This window comes from Sparus aurata, chromosome 17 (assembly GCF_900880675.1).
Source record: "Sparus aurata chromosome 17, fSpaAur1.1, whole genome shotgun sequence".
In the NCBI taxonomy this organism is placed as follows: domain Eukaryota; kingdom Metazoa; phylum Chordata; class Actinopteri; order Spariformes; family Sparidae; genus Sparus; species Sparus aurata.
Genome location: NC_044203.1, coordinates 25,558,095 through 25,578,104, shown reverse-complemented (window position 1 = coordinate 25,578,104; position 20,010 = coordinate 25,558,095). Strand labels below are relative to the sequence as shown.

The 20,010-nt window shown below is 38.6% G+C and overlaps 1 protein-coding gene and 1 long non-coding RNA gene across 2 annotated transcripts; both read right to left on the bottom strand.

The window, feature by feature from the left end:
• Positions 1 to 884: 884 nt before the first annotated feature.
• Positions 885 to 6,394, bottom strand: LOC115567759 (carcinoembryonic antigen-related cell adhesion molecule 1-like). Its single transcript, XM_030394608.1, has 5 exons — positions 6,064 to 6,394; positions 2,736 to 3,014; positions 2,376 to 2,642; positions 2,212 to 2,286; positions 885 to 1,248 (listed from the first exon to the last, which is right to left on the bottom strand). The coding sequence occupies exons 1-5, from the start codon at positions 6,392 to 6,394 to the stop codon at positions 1,223 to 1,225; spliced, it is 978 nt and encodes a 325-aa protein (XP_030250468.1). The 3' UTR covers positions 885 to 1,222.
• Positions 6,395 to 10,653: 4,259 nt separating this feature from the next.
• LOC115566850 (uncharacterized) lies at positions 10,654 to 12,236 on the bottom strand. Its single transcript, XR_003981084.1, has 2 exons — positions 11,953 to 12,236; positions 10,654 to 11,870 (listed from the first exon to the last, which is right to left on the bottom strand). It is a non-coding gene; the product is annotated as an uncharacterized LOC115566850 (long non-coding RNA).
• Positions 12,237 to 20,010: the final 7,774 nt, after the last annotated feature.

Sequence of the window (20,010 nt, the reverse complement as noted above, 5' to 3'; positions counted from 1 at the left end):
CGTTAAAACTCTTCTGAGACTCTAATTTTCATCTTTGAAGAAACAATATGTGAGAGATATGCTGTGTATCCTTAATACATTGTGAGATAAGTTGTCTACTTTTACAATAATGAAAAAGTTGATAAGCATCATAAAGGTTAGCGTTAAATTGAGCCTTAACCAATCACACAACTAACATAGTTGAAAGATGTGTTGCTCAGCTAGAAAGTCATATGGGAAACTGGATTGTGAGTAACATGCACTAACTAGAGAAACTTATGGACTCTAAGTACAACTTAAGTATTACCGGTATGGTTTACACAGCTAAAAACATTTATTTACTTTGAATATTATATATTATCAATATATTTTATATTTACAGTAACTTGAGGTATTAGGAAGTAAACAAAGCATATTCTAGAAGTGAAAACAAATATTTATCACACTGGACTCTACATTTATATCAATAAATATCTTGTCACCGGGCACTTATTCTTAGGGTAATTTGGTAACAAGGAGCATAGCCGATAGCATACTGAGAGGTTTGATCAGAGGGCAATAGACTGTCTTTACCTTTTCTGTAGGTCTTTTTGTTTCTTTATCTCCTGAAGATAGGACTTCTTTTTATCTTAACTTAATTTTTGACACAAGAGATGAATTAAAACTTTATTCTGAACTCTATACCAAACAAGCCTTTTCAATAGTCTTCTGTTCTATTTCTGTCATTGTCCATCAATGCTTATCGATTAATGATTTTTTCTCCTGCTTCTTTCTTGCCATTGCAGCATGATCATGAGTTTTCTAAGTTTCGTTTTGAACATTTCATCATACTTAAATAATTGCAGCAGTTCAGGTGTGTTTCATAAATGCAACACAATACAAAATGGCCAACAAAGACACGATAGTACAAAGCAGTAGAATTGTATTGACAGACAAAGATTTTGGTTCTGGTTTTTGCACATGTTTGAGGTATGTGGGTGTGGTTGTGTATTTTCCTGCTCACTTTGTGTACTCCTTATCAGCCTTTCAATTCATTGTTTGATGAGTTAACATATTACAACATACTTGGTCAAATAAAAAATTCCTTCACATCAGTAGTGTCAATCAGACTTGCTCGTAATAATATTCATTTGTTTCATTTAATTTAATTGTTGAATTATATTGCAAAAAATATTTCAAGACACACAGTGATGGTTTTGAATGCTGTATTGGTTCACTGTGCAATATTATGTCGTTGCGGTCGTCATGGACTGAATGAGACATCAGCGCCTGTGAAAGAGAAGCAGTTGGTCATCAGTTTGTCAAGTTACAGTGTTTGTCTTCACATAATATCTATTCTCTCACACAAAAGTGCTCTCATTCAAACTGTACATTCCTTCTCCTTCAGAACATATTCAGTGAATATTAGTTGCGCCTACACCTAATAAGAGACAGACAGACAATCAAAATTTGTTTTTTTTATGTAATTTTAAGAAATTCACTGGCTCCAGCCTCCAGCAGGTTTGGATTTGGGACAAAACGCTTTTCAACTTACATCAAATCAGAGTCTGTCACGACTTTTAGACCAAACTATTAACGGGGCAGTTCTGGAGAGGAAATGTAAACTTGGAATTTAGATATTTACAAATAAATGAGGCAATAATACAAACTCAGAAGTAAATAACATTTATTCCATTACTGAATAAACAATAATCTGAATTCAAACAGAAATGTCACCACTTTGAAGGGATCATTTTACCTCTTTTTCTTCCTTAATACTTTTTTTTTTTAAGGTAACTGTGCAGAATTTAATGTCAATCCTTAAATTAGAATCATGGGTTGGGAACCTAAAGATTTTAGATTTCGATCAATCTTAATGTCGTCTTACTTCTTTTTCCAGACTACACATAACCTATTGACCCATATGGATCCAAGCTATTTGAACTAACCAACAGAATGATACAGCAAACTAGATGGCTGTTCAGTCTGGACACATTACTTCATGTCAGTCTATATTTATTGAGTTGTCATGGTGCAAATTGGAAACTCAAGGCTATTTCAAGTCAGGCTATAGTCTAGTGGGCATTTCTGATTGAGAAAAAAGATCGTAGCATAGCTCAAGGGTTGTGATTGTGATGAATACATTGTTATATTAGTTTTTGGGCAGATTTACCTATTTAGAAAATTATTTTGGTGTGTGCGAATGACCAAAAGTTTGAAGTATTTCTACCTTTTAGTTATTCTAAAACTTGCCTTTTAGAAGAAGGGTCCAAACAATAACAGCAGAGGCAGCAGCCACACTGACTGCCTGTTGTTCAGATCCTGACTCTGCGTAAACAGAGCAAAGTGAGGATGAAGTTGGGAACAGATGGACAAATACGGTATGGAGGTTGATGTCAAGATACAAACAAACCCACTTGATATCATGATGTTTGTGGTGATGGTGCTGTTCATGTTGGTATGGTTGTTGAAGGCCAGACAGGAATATGGACCGCTCTGGTCCTCACTGACGCTGAACAGCTCCAACAGTGGACCTGTGGTGTTCACAAGCTCTCCTCTGACGGCCCACTGGAGCAGAGCTGGAGGATTGGACTGAGCTGAACAGAGCATGGTCAGATTGGATCCAACTGAAAAGGAAGTGCTGTTATTTCCATTCACAGTTAGCGCCATGTTGTCTGGACCATCTGAGAAAAGAGAAGAGCAGAGGCATGCAGCATTTCAGAGCTCTGATGGTGAAACTGGAAAATATAGTACATGGGGGAGACAAAATAACTCACAGCTGATGGCAAAGTTTAATGCATCACTGTTGCCATTGCTGACAGGATTGAACACACACATGAACGGTCCCAGGTCATAGCGGGTCACGTTGACTATAGTGAGAGTGGAGTTTCCGTCAGTGAGCTGAACTCTGTCACTGGCTGTAACCTCAGAACTGCTGTTCATCCAGAGGAAAGAGAGTGAGGATCCAGAGGAGACGGAGCACTTGACGACTGCTGAGCCGCTGAACTCTATCAGGTTGGTTTCATTCACGCTCAACGTCACATTTGAAATGGTCTCTGTGGGAGACAAGGTTCAAGATGTGTCAACATACTGTACACTGAGGATTTGTTGTACACAAGCAATGGAGGAACAGCAGCCATACAAACAAAAAACGTCAGTGCTACATAGGCCTGTATTCTGTTGCCACCTGTGTTAGGTACACCTGTACAATCTGATGCCCTCTAATATAATATCTATCTTACAAAGCTTATAATCTTAAGTGCTTGTTCACACAGTTTGGTCCCCAGGACATAGTTGAATGTAGTGTTAGGCTACTTTATTTAAGAAATGTTACTTAGTCTCTCGACCTTGTATTTACATACACGAAGAGCGCGAGGTATCAAAAACACCTCTCAATAATCTAATTAACACCTCAATCCTAATATATTAATGACAGTGTCGAAAAAGAAAGATATGATTTTACCTCTGCCAAGGAGGTTATGTTTTACCTGTGTCCGTTTATTGGTTTGTCAGCAGCTTTACACAAGAACTACTTAAAAAGTTTTTTGAAAAAATCAGTATACACAAAATACTCACATTGGGCAGTACAAACTTTAATGTATTACATAAATTACATCTAAATACTCAACCCTGCCTATGCAACTGTCTTCAGAAGGGCATGTTATCTAAAACCAGGGTGGATGTTACCAAACACATCCCCTCAAATTACTGGAACTAAGTTGTTTTGTTCAGTTACTTTCTTGCCCACATGAACCACTGTGTGGGCAGCACGGCACAGCGGTTAGCACTGTTGCCCCACAGCAAGAAGGTCCTGGGTGCGTGACTTGACCGGGGCACGGCGCCTCCCGGTGCCTCCCGGTGCTCTCCTTGTGTCTGTGTGGGTTCTCTCTGGGTCATCAGGGTTCTTCCCATAATCCAAAGACAAATAAAAAAAGTCAAACTGTCTGTAGGTGTGAATGGTTGTTTGTCCCCATATGTCAGACCTGTGATGAGCTGGCAACTTATCCAGACTGTACCCTGCTGCTCACCCAATATCAGCTGGGATTGGTTCCAGCCCCCCTGTAACCCGAAAAGGTTAAGCGTTGCAGACGATGGATGGATGGAACATTTGGAATTTTTTGGGAGCTAATTAAGCTATTTCACTAGAACATTATGAATAATTACCCATTAATAGGTAGTTGTTATGACTCATAAACACTTAAAAAAGACTGCTTTAATACAAAATGCTCCAAGTGGATTGAAATGAAACATGTAAATATCAAAGTGACCTTATCATGTGAGATAAAGTGCAAAACGCGGTACAAAACATACTGATGTAACCCTAGATAGCATAAACAGGCTCGGTGAAACTGAAGGAACCGGCGGAGTGACCAGATAAAGGTGAGGCTCGACAGACGCAGAAACTGTCCAGACGCCATGTGATCAAAAGGGCGACAAAACCAAAACACAGCAGGTTCTCACAGCAAATAGAGAGCCGCAGTATTAAAGTTTACTGTTGTCGGCCCAGATGTCACGAGGCAGAGACACGTATTTCCTTAAGAGCTGTCTGAACACTGTACAGAGATCCACTTTTTCATTATAACACAACCTGTTCCAGTAAAAAGGGAAGTGTAAACATTTAATCAGCACATTTTCCGCCGCTCTCTCCCACAGTCATTGCAATGAGTTGCAAAAGATTCTGTACTGATAATGTTCACAGTTTCTTTTTATACCCCCATTTATTTATTTTGATGTTCTTATCATGTTTAATATAACACTTCTTGTTTTTGGCTAGCTTACTTGGTTGGCTGTTGTCCTCATCTGCCCTTAAGATGTACACTTGTCCTGTTTGGTTGTCTCTGTGTACACCACTTATTTCATTACAGATTCTGTGTGTCTTTGAAATGATTTCCTGTTGTCTGTACATCAGTGTACATTTTACATTTCTTTGTGAATCAGGTTCAACAGATGATCTAAAAAATGTGTTTCTAATTACCTGACATTAGCAGGACAATCTTTAAATTTAGATATTTTTAGGTAAAAAGTGTATTTGGATTTGGAAGTGAAACTATATAACAATCATGTGATCCGTCTCATAAAACATATTTACCCAACAATAACTGCAACCTCCTTCAAAGCACTGTCCCAGTTTAAGGTCAGAGACAGAGATGAATATGATGCAGGAAATGAAGAATGATAAAGGTTTCGGCAGCTGAAATGTCCTTGAAGGAGATATTCAATTTGAAAACCTGATTAAAGTACTGCTAACAAAGAAAAGATTAAACATAACTTTGCTCCTCTGGTTGGTGTAAGTATAGTACAGCTTCTCTCCTCAGGATGTGAGACTCCTCAATTCATCATCTGCACTCCACTTTACAGTATATTTTCTTTCTGTATCAGTATACAGGCTTCAATTCAGATTTAGTTTTTTAGCCAAATGACTGATACATGAACCTTCTATTTCTTTAATAAAACATAATGGTAACACTTTACAATAAGGACACAAAACGAATACTTAACTAATGCATTAGTAATAATGATTTCATGCAACATGAAAGCTTCTATATACTGCGATGTGCATCTGACGAACAGTTTGATATACATTTTTTGTATTATTATTAACAGGGTTTTTTTATCAGTGATTTTTGTTTGTTTGTTTGTTTTTTTAATGTTTTTAAACAGATTGCTGATAAGATAGCTACAATTAAGAATGCACAACTTTGGCTCTGATGTAAGCAGTGGCAGAATGTAATCTGTAACTGAAGTTATCAAATAAATTTACAATATTTGCCTCTAAATGTAGTCGAGTGGAAATATAAAGTAGCAGAAAATGGAAATTGTACTTAGGTACAGTACTTGAGTAAATGTGCTTAGTTACACTCCATCAGTGTGAGCTGATCATATGAAGTCATCATAACTTCATTTGTTTATGTGAGTAACAGGAATTCAAGATGCTTTGATAATTCTGCTCAAGTTAATCCTAACCCTAAATATATTTTAGGTGCACAAAGTTCTGATAAAAACACCCTCAAGTGGACCGTTCATGTGCTGGTTTCTAAGAAGTCTCCAATGGATGAACTATTAAATACTCCCAACCTTGATTGTCAACTGTTTGTCCAGTCTTACCCACAACTGTGATGGAGGCATTGGCCTGAAGCTGGGGGTCGCTGCCCTGCACTACGTAGACTCCTGAGTCTGCCACCATGACGGAGCTCAGGGTCAGAGCTCCAGTGAGGATGTTGACTGACGCCCTGCCAGTGTGACTGGGGAAAACTGCCTGCTGTTCTCCAATCCAGGTAAGGATGACGGACTCTCCCACTGCCCAGCTTCCACTTTTGATAGCCGTAGAGGGAGACAGAGACAGCATCACAGTGTCGCCGGCTGTAGCTGGATGACAGAGGGCTTGACCTCCACAGCAATGGAGGCCAGAACACCTGAAGAAGAGAGCAATGTTCATTACCGTGGAAAATAAATGGTACAACAGACCTTTAGTCCTTTATAACAGCATGATTAAGTTATCTCAAATCCATCAACCTACCTTGTATTAAAGCCAGCAGGACAATACAGAGGTTACCACGCTTTTCTTTTCCATGGTGTATCAATGCTCTGAGGATGTCCTCACTATTTCCCCTCTATTATATTACACATACGTCCAGCCCCCTACCATAAATACCTACCTGCAGTAGCGACCCCAGTTCTTATCTGCAGGTGTTTCTGGTTATTTGGTGGTCACTCCTGTCAAACTTACAAACGGTGCATTATACTTTTCGTTTACCATCTCGGGTTCTGTCAATGGGCAAATGATAAATTATGACAGAAGGTATGTGAGTAAGGACTGGGGAAGCAGGGGGGTTGTGTGGTATAATCTACCTAATTTCTTGTTGTTTTGGATTGTTAAATTATGAACATTTTTTTGGTTGTTTTTCTCTTCATCAGTGTCCTGTCTAATCTTTTTTTGTAAGCTTATGATTCAGGGCTATCTATAGTCTTCCACCTCAACTCCTGAAAGTTTCACTACGTGAAAAACGTGACACTTTCGACTCTTTCTCTCTCTCTCTTTCTCTCTCTGTGAGGGTGTGTACGTCAAACACAAGGACCTCATATTACCATTGCTCCATTTTCTTTGTAGTAAATGTTCACTGACAATATCTTTCTGTTCTGCTCCATGCATTGAATCTTACACGCAGACATAACAAGATGAACCACACGGCAGAGCAGCATATTATTCAGTATTTTCATAATTCAATCAGTGCACCTGCTGTCTTTTGCAGCATCACATGTTGAGTGGGTAAACTATTATACCTTTTCACAATGCCACTCAGCAAACAACTGTGGCATTATGTGAGCCGTGGCTGTGCAAAGTTCAGTATCTGAGCACACCTGTGTTTTGCACCTGACACGCGGGCGGTGAGACTGATGACTTGGCTCCCTTATAGGTAGAGCATGAGGGTAAGCGGGCGAACAGAGGACAGATATTATTGAACTGAGTGTGTGTGGTCCTTTTTTCTTTTTGGTTTTAACTATTGCAAAAAACTGTAAGTGCAATGAGTCTCGATCAGCCAACATTAGCTGATATGGTCAGTTCAGATGTCTGAAGTAAATAACATGATGGAGTCTTGTCATCATCCTCCGTATAGTCTTATTAAACAAAGCCATAACTTTGAATTATGCTGTTTTGAATAAATGTCATATGCAAAATTATGTTGCAAATGCGGATGCAAATGTTTTGTGTGGCTTCATGAAAATTAAAATGTACAGGAGAGACATGACATATGAGAACAACAATATTAAAATAATACTAATGATAATCAAACAACATATTGGAATAAACTGAAATACTGTCTTTTAAATGATTGAAAGTCCACTGAACGATACTGACAACATTAACTCATTTCTGGTGTCTGGCCTGAACACTGTAAATGTCAAGAGGCAGGAAGCTGCTAGACGCCTTCAGGATTTACCCCTTGTAATCCAACTCCCTGACCAGAAGAACCACATTTCCCATCAAGAGAGCAAAATCATCCTTCTGTTCTCGGCAGTGTTGTCAATAGACACCAATACGGGCCTGAGTTTGTCCCCACAACAACTTGTTCTTGTTGTTGTTAAAATCGTAACTACTTTGAAAGATGCTGGTACGGGTGCTTTGGTGGCATGACTAATCAGAATCCACTGCTTTAATGCTTTCAGGTCAAACTATGTCTCATCAGAAACTTGGAAGGTTGCTATAATCTGTATGATATTTTATATAATTTAGAATTATGTTTATGTTTATTTATTGATTTGACAGGGAAAGATTGTATTGATTATAATAGAGATGTTTGTTGGTGGTTTGACGTTACTACATCTTCGCTGTTGTTATTTAGATTAATAAAGACAATGCGACCGGAAGTCTTTGGCCTTAATCATTGAGGGTTATCAGAGTTATTGTATTGTATCAAACTAGACTAAACTAAACTGCAATCAATATTCATATGAGGGAGGAACACTATCACATATTGTAAAAAGAAAAAGCTCACAAGGATGTTATTAAATTAATTGAAGGACCACAACCAACCAATAAATAATGATCTATAATATGGTTTAAGATAAGTAACATCTTAATCGATCTGGGGAAAAATTTACAAGCATACAAGCAATTTAGCAGCATAATGATAATTATTTAAATTAAATCATTTAGCAGCAGCAACATGAGAACAATGTGTACATTAATGCATCAATAAAAATCCCATAATATGAAAACAAGAACAACAAGGAATGGATCACTTGCATAGTGAAAAGGTTCTTCACTGAAGTAAAATTCTGAATGTAGAGACTATTTCTACACTTTGGCACTGCTACTTTAATCTGAGTTAAAGCTCTCAGTATTTCTTCTGCAATTGATTAACGAAGACCACGTAGCAGCTGTCCTTGTATTGTTTACAACAAAATCAACAATGGTTAACATGTAGATTGCACAGATGAAGCCCAAATCTGTAACGTATTTCTGTTTTGTCTGCATAAACATTTCAAAAATGTGATATTTTTCCAGTTTTGCTTCCTCATTCCAACTAAACCACACAGCTGAAACTTTATGAAGCAGGTGAGATAACATACAGAAAAAAGGAGAAAAGAAAAAGGCAGACAGGTAACACTACTACGTCACATATGGGAACTATAGAGGAGAACACAGTGGAGGGCCTCTGTCTCCCTCATCTGTTTGCTCTGTGAGATACTCTTATCTTTCTTATTTGTTCAGTTTCAGTCAGGTAAGAGAGACACTAATGGTCACCACCTGCAGGGGCTTTAAAAACCCATCAGCATAAATGAGTCAGTTATTTCTTAGATCGAGGTTGACTTCTCAAAGGCCCTCTTTCAGCATGTGAGTGAATCAGTAACACGACCAGGTCAGAGGTCAAACGGTGTGTCATGATGCTAAATCCATTGAAGTGAAGTAGAGGGAGGAGGAGGAGGAAACAGCAAGGAAAGACATCATTGTGGACAAACCGTGCAGAATTAACATCTCACATACAAGAGACATAATGTACTTTAATATAGAATAATCTATAATACAGAATTTCAGACTTAAAAGAAAAGAAAAACAACTTTTCCTTTGTATTTGTATGAACCAGATGTGGTTTAGACACATTTAGTATCTGTTCAGTAACTGTGAAAGTAGCTTATTACAACCCATATTTACATTTGATTGTTGGTCGGTGACCCTTCAGTGGCAGTAAGAGAGGAAGTCAGACGAAGGCCTGTAAAGAGTGAGAGAGTCCTCTACAGGAGGAGGCTGGGGACGGATGGTCATGTTACGCAAACACAGGACCTCCACCCAGGAGACCACTATCAGTGTCCAGTGTGAGATTATAACTTACTAATGTATTGATCTCAAGTCATTTACATAACATAAAACAGTATGCAACGGAGGTATGTATGTAGCAGAAGTTGAGTAAGTAATGTTGTCATCTTAACCCAAACCACAACGTCTTCCTGAACCTCACCAGATAGTTTTCTATCAATCTCATCTTCTTCTTTTGTTTCACAGATGTTGTCATCGTCTGACTTTTGATGAACATGAGAATTTTAAAGTGTCTTTCTGATGTGATAAAGATAAAAAGACAAAAGGGAAATTGATAAATTCACAAAGGACAAATAAAACATTAAAAAAGTTAATAACTCTAAGAATCAAAGAGCATCAGCAGTCCCAGGCTGAGGATCACTGCATGAAGTCCACTGAGCCTCACTGCCGCTGATCCAGAGGCAAGAACACCTGTATAAAGGTAAAGATGAGAGGATAAATAAAGCAGCTTGACTTAACATGAAATGTGACAATGATGTGATAAAGCAGACACGAGCAAATTCGCAAGACGGATCAGTACCTTAACTTTTACCGTCTTGGTGGCCTCAGCAGACCGTCCAGCTGCTGCATTTTCCGCAACGCAGGTGAAGTTTGGAAAGTGCCGGGTATGGAAGGAGTCTACTTGAGCTCATTTTCATGGACTGACAGGTAGGTTCCGATGGGGAAACCCGTCCTGAACAGCCATCTGACAGTGCAATCCACATTTAAGGTGCAACTGGTCAAGCAGGTGAATTTACTCAATCTGCCAGGGAACACAGTGTCAGGTCCGCTGATGCTGATGTAACCCACTCCTGGTTAATACACTAGTACTCTAGGTTCATAAGGAGCTAAGGGAAGAGACTACAATAACCATACAGGAAAGTACACAGACGACAAGGTAGGTTTCAACTGAATGTTTAGTGAAATGAACTTTCAGGTGATAATTCACACACCATGAATAACACATAAATGACAATGAAATAAAAATGGGCCCTTTAAAATAATAAATCTGGTCAGTCAAAAAGTCAGTAAAGTCTGTCTGTGCTGTGATAACTATCACAGTAAAGTGTCTTTCAAATCCACTGTCTGAAGATTCCTTATCATTCAAGTGTCCAGTGTTCTTATCAATGTTCCTGGGATATGAGCAAATGTAGGTGAATGTGTGACAGTCCTGCGGCTGGCACCACCCTACCACCAGATGGAGTATTTGATGAATCGGTTCAGAATCACGCTGGGAAGCTCGCCATCAATTGGAATGAATCTCCTGAAGAAGCTCTCACTCCATCCATAAGACCTGACCTGTTTTGTTTTACAAACAGGAATTTAACATTTAACCTAATATATTCGTTGTACAACTATCACTCCAAAGCATAACAAAAATGTAACACTAAGCATGACATACAATATAATACTTAATTATTACATTTTAGGCCTTTCATTACACTTCGGTTCAGTTCAATAACTTTAAATCTCAATCAATATGAATCATTTCACAGTAATATCATATAATCAGCATACATTACTGTATTCTACTGTAAAGATTATGAGCCGTATATCTGTCACATATGGCTCTGCTGACATTTGCAATGCCCACTCTCAAGTGAAAATACAAGTGCATTTACATAACTGACATCTCTCACATTAAAATGTTTAACCATTCACATCTTTAAAGAATAACACAACAAAATGAACATGTTAAGGTATTTCAATACTTCCTTCTCATATAATACTGTTAAGTTGACTAATTAGCAGCATTAACATTGCGATTTTGCTTGCTATTAGCCGCTAGGCCGCTAGCATCGACCAACTCAATAGCAGGCATGCTACTTGACACAGCACACATGGTTAGCAACATTAGCACAACGCTTACCGAGATCGACTGAGGAAAAAACGGGACTTTCCCACTCCGGGCCGTCCCTGGATAGTCTCTTCTATGTTGAATCACTGGCGTCATGATCTGTCAATCACGCCCAGGCAGAGGCGGACTTGCTGAACTCTGTTCTGACTGGCCTGTCATCTCTCGCTTTCTCAGCATAGAAATAGTACATCTAGATCAACAATCATTACTTTTAACCTGTTTTCTTTCACTGGGTTACACCGACGTTCCATGGATCGACTAAAAACGATGAGAAAGTTCTATAAGTATGAACTCTTCTGCCTTTATTCCTTGAACTGTGCTCCACTTCATGAATACTTACAGTTGAGCAGATATCCCAGGCTGAAAACTCTTGCCTGCTGCAGTGAAGGCACAGAAGTCTCACACTGGTAGAATCCAGCATCAGAGGGCAGCAGTGAGACAAAGTGAAGTGAGGTGTTGTGCAGCAGCTGCATGTTTCCACGCAGGGTCACTTTCTGTCCGTCTTTGTACCAGACCACCTAGTGTGATGGGCCTGAGAGGTGACCGGCTGCAGCATCAGGCAAACCAGATCCAGTGACTTGTTGAGAGATGGGACAGTGTTTGCTGGACTGATTTGTACAGACAGTCGATCTGCAGCAAAGGACGAAGCATGTATCAGACCTGCTCAGTCTGGAAAGTGTCATGAGATGACTTTTCACTAGCAAGGACCACACCGTCAACGAGATTCGTTTAAGGATTTATTAGTGACAAAGGAAAACGAAGTGTCGAAGATCTTGGTTCTTTGAGTTCTTCGAGTGCGTTGTGGGGATTCTTGTAGAGAATCCGCCGCCGCTCCCGGGCAGCGACGGACCCCCTCATGGACCTACGAAGGAGAGGGAGAGAAAGAAGAAACAGGCAGAGAGAAATGGGGTGGGGGGGAGGGGTGCAGAATACGAGAGCGAAGCAGAGGAGAGGGTCAGGTGGTTATTATAGAAATGCGGAAGTTGGCGCTGTTGAGGTGTGGTCCTGCTCTGAAACTTCGCCAATTAAGCTTCAATTGTTGTGAATTGGTGCTATGCAAATAAAATCACACAATCTCAAATGTGTTTTACTCAAACTCTGCATCTTATGTATTTCATAAGGGCCGTCAGTCATATTTTGATATCTTAACATCCTTAATTTAAAGTGGAGACCTCAACATTTAGTTCCAAACTTCAAAGCAACATTTTTGTACTATTGCCAGTTAGATAAAAAATACATAGGCAAATTAAAAGTACTCGTTCTGCAGAGAACATGGAACATTGAAAATGGAAGTTGAACATTAGTAAACGCCTCTTCTTGAATTACAAGAACAAGGTCCTCCGTGTGTCCTTTGATTTAAAAAAACTGCAGCAACTAAAAACTTACAGAAAAGAAAGAGCATCCAACAAGTTGAAGAAAACACACAGTGCACCTGCAGTTTGTGCCAGTAATGTTTAGTAAGGGTAGTTTGATCCGAAGTACTTTGAATTTGAATTTTATTTGCATTGCAAATGTTTTGAGCTGAATATTTGTTGGACTAATTTTTTGTGGCCGTGTCTGGTTTTTTTCTGGTTATTATTTAAAGTGCAGTATTTTCAAGGTTTGATTTTAAAAATGAATCCAAATTTACTGATATAAGATTAGCAAGTATTTGTTATTTAGTAATTTACCAGATTCAAAATAATCTGACTCAAACCCGCAGACCTACTTTTGAATAATACATGAATTGCTAATACAGATGCATGAATGCTCGTTCAGGTGGAGGCAATTTTTAACTACTTTTCATAGTGTCAGGTATTTAGTTGGGTGGGTCGGGGTCTTTGAAAGGGTTGCCGGAAATGTTTTACTTCACAAATCAGGATACATTTTTTGGACTTTGGTCTGACTCTTTTCTTATTATGTTAAAGTTTAGAGGGAGGTCTCTCTTCGATGGAAACTGCTAAAAGCTCATAAACATCTAGAGCATTAGAAGGACCAACTATACACTGTTTTTGTGAGGGTGACATGTCAAAAGGTTTGGAACTAAGGTCTAATCTATAACCTGTCATATAAATGTAATGGAGCCTAAATATAAAGTTGCATTCAATGGGATATACATTAGTACAAACAACTTTATTACATTCCACCGTTGCACAGCTGGTACAGAAATGAACCTGCTATACTTACTCATAATTTCTATAATGGGAGGTCATAGTGTTGGAGACCCCTGTTTCTGGATTGAGCACATTACACTGTAGTTCCACTGTACGGTCCAGTCTATCTTGTGTCCAGGACCAATGTACTCCTGTTGATCGTGCGTCCCAGAAAGGACCAGGTGTAGATGCAGCTTGGGAGGCAAGAAGAAGAAACATGTGAAAGTGGTTCTGAAACCAGCCGTCACGTGACGGGTCCAGGTAATCTGCTCCCAGGCCTCCAAACATGGTGCACCTGAGAGAGAGAGGAGGAGTCATTTCAGCGGTATCAGATAACACATGATGTACTGTTTGGTTTAAATGTGTTTTTATTCTATTGACATAGGCTACACTGACAGTCATATTGATGGGTTTAACCCTGAAAATGAAAAATCTAGTACATCTAAAGATATTCTAACTAAAGAGATGCACCTCCTCCCATCAGTGTTTATGCATACTAACAAATAGAAAAAGGAAATCTTCTTATATCTGATTTTATCTTACCTTGTAAGTGCTAATTTACGTTACACAAATGTGTTCAGCTTTGAGGAGAAATGTTATGTGGAGAAACACACTGTTTAGTAACAGGCCTTTGTATTTTCTGCTAATTTCTTATTAATAAGGTCTCTCACAGGCCTTGTTCAAAAATTGAAGTATTCCTTTGAATCACAGCACTGTATCAACTCTAATCAGAAGTTTAAATACATCAGTGAATCCTGAGCGTTAAAATCATTATAAACAGTAGAATACATGAGGAGTACATTCAGTTTTTTTTAGCAGCATCAATAATTAAAAAACCATCACAAGCGGAAAATGTTTTTCGGCCTCTAGCCATCTTATCACCAGTTTTGTTATAACAATAGCCTATATACTCTATGTAGAAATCCTCAATTAGTAAATGCTGTGATCTTACAGTGTCACCAGTAAAGTGCAGTAAAGTATCTTCCTGTAAGGTCTCATAGTGAAGCCTCTCATGGAAGTCTCTCACTTGATGATGAAATCATTGCAGTGTATGAGCAATGAAGTCAGTGAAGAAATATGCAATAACAGTTACAAAGTCAGGTTAGTTCTTGTTATTTTTGCAAGCTGTTATGTGTCAATGTTTTTTTTTTTTATTCCTCATCACCAGCAACAGTCGAGGCAGGAGGCCATTATGTGTTCAGGTTTGTCCATACTTCAGTCTCCCCATTCTTGTGAACACAAGATCTAAAGAACAGCCAAAAAATGTCTTCAAAATGTCTACTTGGATTCAAAGATGAACTGATTGGATTCTGGGGGCGAGAGGTCAAAGGTCAGGTCACTGTGACCTCATGGCATCTCAATCTAGTAAATGCCATGTCTCAAGAGTTTCTTCTTCAAGTATCGTAATTGCTGGTCAAAGGTCAATGTGACAGCACACATTTTCCGTCATTATTCAGAATTCATATAATAAGTACAATTAAAAAGGACAATACAATTTGACATACAGGTGTCCAAAAAGATAAAATAAAGAAGTTTTGACATCATATATCCAAAAAGTCAAAGGTCAACTTCACTGTGACATCCTAATGTTCTTCAAAAAAAGGTTCTGGCTAAACAGCTGTGTTGGAACTGCACACTTGTTTTGGAAATTTTTTTCCCACATAATTTATTAATAACTAACCACGACAACAAAACAACAATACAACAACAACAACAATAACAAGACAGCAATGCCACCCCTGCTGGAAAAAAACAGCATAAACCAGCACCAAAACACAACATATGCTGGTCTTGCTGCTGACCAGTCACTAGCAAGACCAGCATATGTTGTGTTTTAGGTGCCAGTCTATGCTGTTTTTTCCAGCAGGGACAGAGAAGGAGAAAAGGGCATGGTGCTGTGATTTATGTGTCATGTCAGCCCCCATGCAAATGATTCAAAACATGTATAGAGATGAAGAGACAGATTTTGTATATGGCTAAAGAGGAAGTGTGCTGTTGGCATGGAGAATGGGAGGCCATCCTGTCATCACTGTTTATATGGGGAGTTATCTGTGACTCATGAGTCTATGAAGGATCTTTGAGTATCCCAGATGCCCCCTTGAATCTTGGTCTGTACTCTTAAGACGGAGGCTCAAAGGGTAGAGGAAGTTCTGGAGATGAAACACATGATGGCACTGTCTCATGGGAGTTTGTCATCATTTGTTGTCCCCTCCTCTTTTAAGGTAACAGGTACAGGAAGTGACCTGAATTGTTTTATGACTACATTGACCTTAATGATAAATCAGCTTTTCGGTTTATCATCAGTTCCCTAAATCTTGCACAACATTGCAACGTGTTCCTACTTTTTCCTACTTCCTCTCTGGTCACTGAACTGAGTCTGATGTTATTAAGGGCGTTTTTCTCAGTGCTGATGAGTTTTTATTACAGTTAAAAGTTCATTATTGCATGTGATAGATCCAAGTTAAGACCAGACAATAAATACTGTCTGTTTACACAGGTGGAGTTTGCTCTGGTGAAAGGCTCATTAAAGGCTAAGAAATTAACTCTGATGCGGGACAACCAATCTGTCTGAATGCAGACTGAATCTGAATCTGTCTGAATCTGCCTTTCTCAAACGAGTCCTCCTGAAACATTAACGATCTCAGAGGAAAGTTTGCATAATCTATGACTTTGGTTCATTCACACCCTGCCTGGGTTTTTAGGGCTCTGTTGTTTTATCAGACTGTACTGCTGTGACAACATGAGGTTGGCTCAGATACATATTTAGTCACAGTGAACTTTGAATTTATTGCTGTAATTTAGATGACGTGTCATTCTTGGAAATGGGTTAGCTTTGCATACTATTTACCTACAACTCCTTCCTCATCCTCTCTCTTCTTTTTATGATGGTGTTTATGATCACAATGTTTTTTTTTAATCTTTTTTTAGATTATCTGAATATTTTCCCCTTTAATTCACACTTAGTCAAGTAAGGATGCATAAAGGTAACCTTTAACAGAGAAAACTGCTGATGAGTAATTATGATTCATTAATTATGAATTATAAATAAAGTACGTCAGAACAGGTAAGGGTAGAAGACAGATCAATATCTGTTTTGTACTTCCTCCTGTATTTATGCTTCTCTATTGACTTTTGATAGATAAATAATCCACATCCTTATCTGATTCTTTGCATGGTTATTGTGAAATGAACTATAAACTCTGTAAACATGAAAGCAAAGACACAAACAAGCTATTGTAGAATCAGACCCTGTGAGCTCAATCCACAAAATAGAAGGGACCCCTGCACTGTAAATCTGGATAAGGTATCAGTTCATAAACGACGAAACGTTGAGGTAATAAAACCCAAACCATCTACCTACTAACCTATAGGTAAAGAATTCTGTCACTGAAGAAAGACATGCCACAAATGTTACTTAATGAAAAAATAGTTTATTATTCTGAAAGAAATCAAATTATTGCGAATGCAATACATACACCTTGAGAGTTACATTTCACAGCAGTATTTCTTTGGTGAAAACAGTCAATCATTAATCACACATTCAGTCTGGAGTGTCGTGTGACAGTCAAAGGCAACGCTGTGTTCAAGTTGAACAGTTCAACAGGTTCACAAATCACTATACAACACAGTTTACCATGATACATGATTATTTTTAAATGCCATGAATTTCTCTTTGATTTAGTCCTGAAAGCTTTATTTAAAAAAATATTGTGATATTTAAGAATTAATGAATGAGTAAATAACTGACTGCAATACATCTCTGTATTTCATTCATTATCTCCACAGTTTCAGTGAAAAGTAAGTTGATTGGGTCCGACAAATACACCCATGCACATTTATAATACATCTGTTTGTTTTGTAGTCAGCATGTGCAGTTTCTTCCCTGAGTGAAATATCGTGTTTGTCTAGAGTATATTTACACAATATTTACTTTATACAATAATGTAGATCTTAATCTGGATAAAAACCCTGTAAAATTAAGACAATTCATTTTTGTAAAGACAATCCAAACATGGGGATTACTGATGGATAAGTGCATGGGTTGTTATAAATTAAGCTATTCATTAATGGATTATATGCATGGTTTAATGAGCTTTTATGGGGTAAAACTCTACTGACCAAAAAGCATAAAAGCCACACTTGAATTTTCACCTTGGACGAAACATTGAGGCATTATAAGGTGGTCATTAAAGTGTGGACTGTTTCAGTTCTGTCGGTGCAGGTGAATTTAACTGTGTGAATAACTCACAGACTGATCTTTACCAATGAGTTACTAATGGGGGAAGGAACACTCAGATACATTAACTCGAGTTGAGAAACTACATTCTCTTTAACCCATTTGTTCTGGGATCCCTAACCCATTTGTTCTGGGATCCCTGTTTCAAAAAGATTTAAAAAAAGAAGAGTAAAACAGAACTCTGCTGTCTAATTCAAAGGAATAACTTTACATCTGAGTACAGCAACTATAATTGATACTTTATAATGATGCATCAAATTACATATGAAAGGAGTTAGCCCACAGCCTTCCTGTTTTGGTACAGTGGTTTTTGGCCAGAAGCTATTCACAGTGAAATAGCAATTCAAGACTAAACAGCGCACTTCCTGCTGACAAATAGTCACAATAGTGATGCATTTAGCTGCTAAAGAACTAGCACAGTAGAAGGTCATTTAACAACACTTATTGTTTTTCTGACAGTTTCAGGCCCAATCCTTTCTGAGATTCCGTGTAATCACAATTCAGTAATAAATACAGATGATGACTTTGGCAAGATTTTCTTGTTTTTTTAGTCGTTAAAATGTTCACTCAGTGTGTTGAGGTTCAGAAAATCAGAGGTTACACTCTCGTTTTGTCCTACTAGTGCAACCATGCTGCATTTAATGCCTGAGGATAATGACACAACACATAAAGTGTTTTTGACAACAGTTTTGCTTGTGCACAGCTGCGACATGTCACATAGGCAGTGTGTTTGTAGCAATGCAAATGTGCTTTTCTTTTACCGACTGTTTCTCTTATTTGACTGACTTCCCGTTAGGCTCGAGGCCGACAGAGAGAGAGAGAGAGCACCTGTGTCTTGCTGTTACATCGCAACATTTATTTTTTTTTTTAAAGATTTTTTCCCAGCATAGACACCTTTATTAAGCAGTAGACAGATATGAAATATGGGAGAGAGAGGGGGATGTGACATGCAGCAAAGGACCTCCAGCCGGAATGGAACCAGGGTCGGCTGCGTATATGGCATGCACTCTAACCACTCGACCACCTGCGCGCCCATTACATTGCAACTTTTACTAACATTTACTATAGACTTGTCCTGATTACTCTGATTATAACTTATGGAAAAGATATCAGATATAAGGTCACAGTTTCCGCATGCCTGTTACACGGACTTTAAGACTTAAAGGGATAATTTGTGTTTTTTGAAGTGCAGCGCAGCCTCAGTTTGGAGAAGTAGAGCGCCGCTCCAGCCCAGACACTCAGCTTTGTACTGCAGTGAACGGGGTCCAGAGAAAGAGCGAAATTTAACCACCTAAAACAAGGCTCACCTAAAAAAAATCTGTAACAGTTCAAGTGTACGTTGTATAGAGAAAATTCACACCGCTTTACATCGCCGTCAGACCGGCCTTTCTTTTGGCACTACATTTTCTCAAGCGTAGAACCTCCGTATCCCTACTACGGTCTGTTAAGTTTAGTTTTTATCGAAAGTAAACCTCTTGTCCAGCAACTGGGCCTCGCACTGTATTTCGCCGCTTGCAAATCACCTGTTGCCCAGTTGCACTAATGCGTAGGGATACGGAGGTTCTACGGTTCTACTTCTCCAAACTGAGGCTGCCCTGATCGGTGATTACGGTATGGAACAGATCGACTATAGATATGTACTTTATATGACCCCACTACAAAAACACAAACTATCCCTTTAAGGCTTTTATTGCATGTGTAGATATCCATCCAATAGTTACTGACACCTCCTGGAGTTTGCTTTAAAGCCCCCCCCCCTTTGCAGGTGTGTCTCTGTTAATCTTTCCACTGTTTCTTTGAGCCGACAGAATGTAAGGTCATATAGGTTCATTACCAAATCAAAGCTCTGTCGTTGTCAGGAGTATCCACGTCCTGAAAAACACTGCACATTTGTGTAAAATAAATATAAGACGCAATCCATAACTTACAAGCTGCTTACTGTAATCAAACAGTATACATATTGAGTCAGATATGGTACAAACCAGCGTCAAGGCTCAAGCAAACAACTGAATAACACACAGAGAACATG

What these genes read in the sequence shown, in the direction of transcription:
- LOC115567759 (XM_030394608.1), bottom strand. Translation starts at nt 6,394, where the DNA reads ATGAACATTGCTCTCTTCTTCAGGTGTTCTGGCCTCCATTGCTGTGGA. An exon ending in CACAAACATCATGATATCAA is followed by an intron (nt 2,287 to 2,375) that starts GTGGGTTTGTTT and finishes CTGTTTACGCAG; the next exon opens with AGTCAGGATCTGAACAACAG. An exon ending in TTGGACCCTTCTTCTAAAAG is followed by an intron (nt 1,249 to 2,211) that starts GCAAGTTTTAGA and finishes TCTCTTTCACAG; the next exon opens with GCGCTGATGTCTCATTCAGT.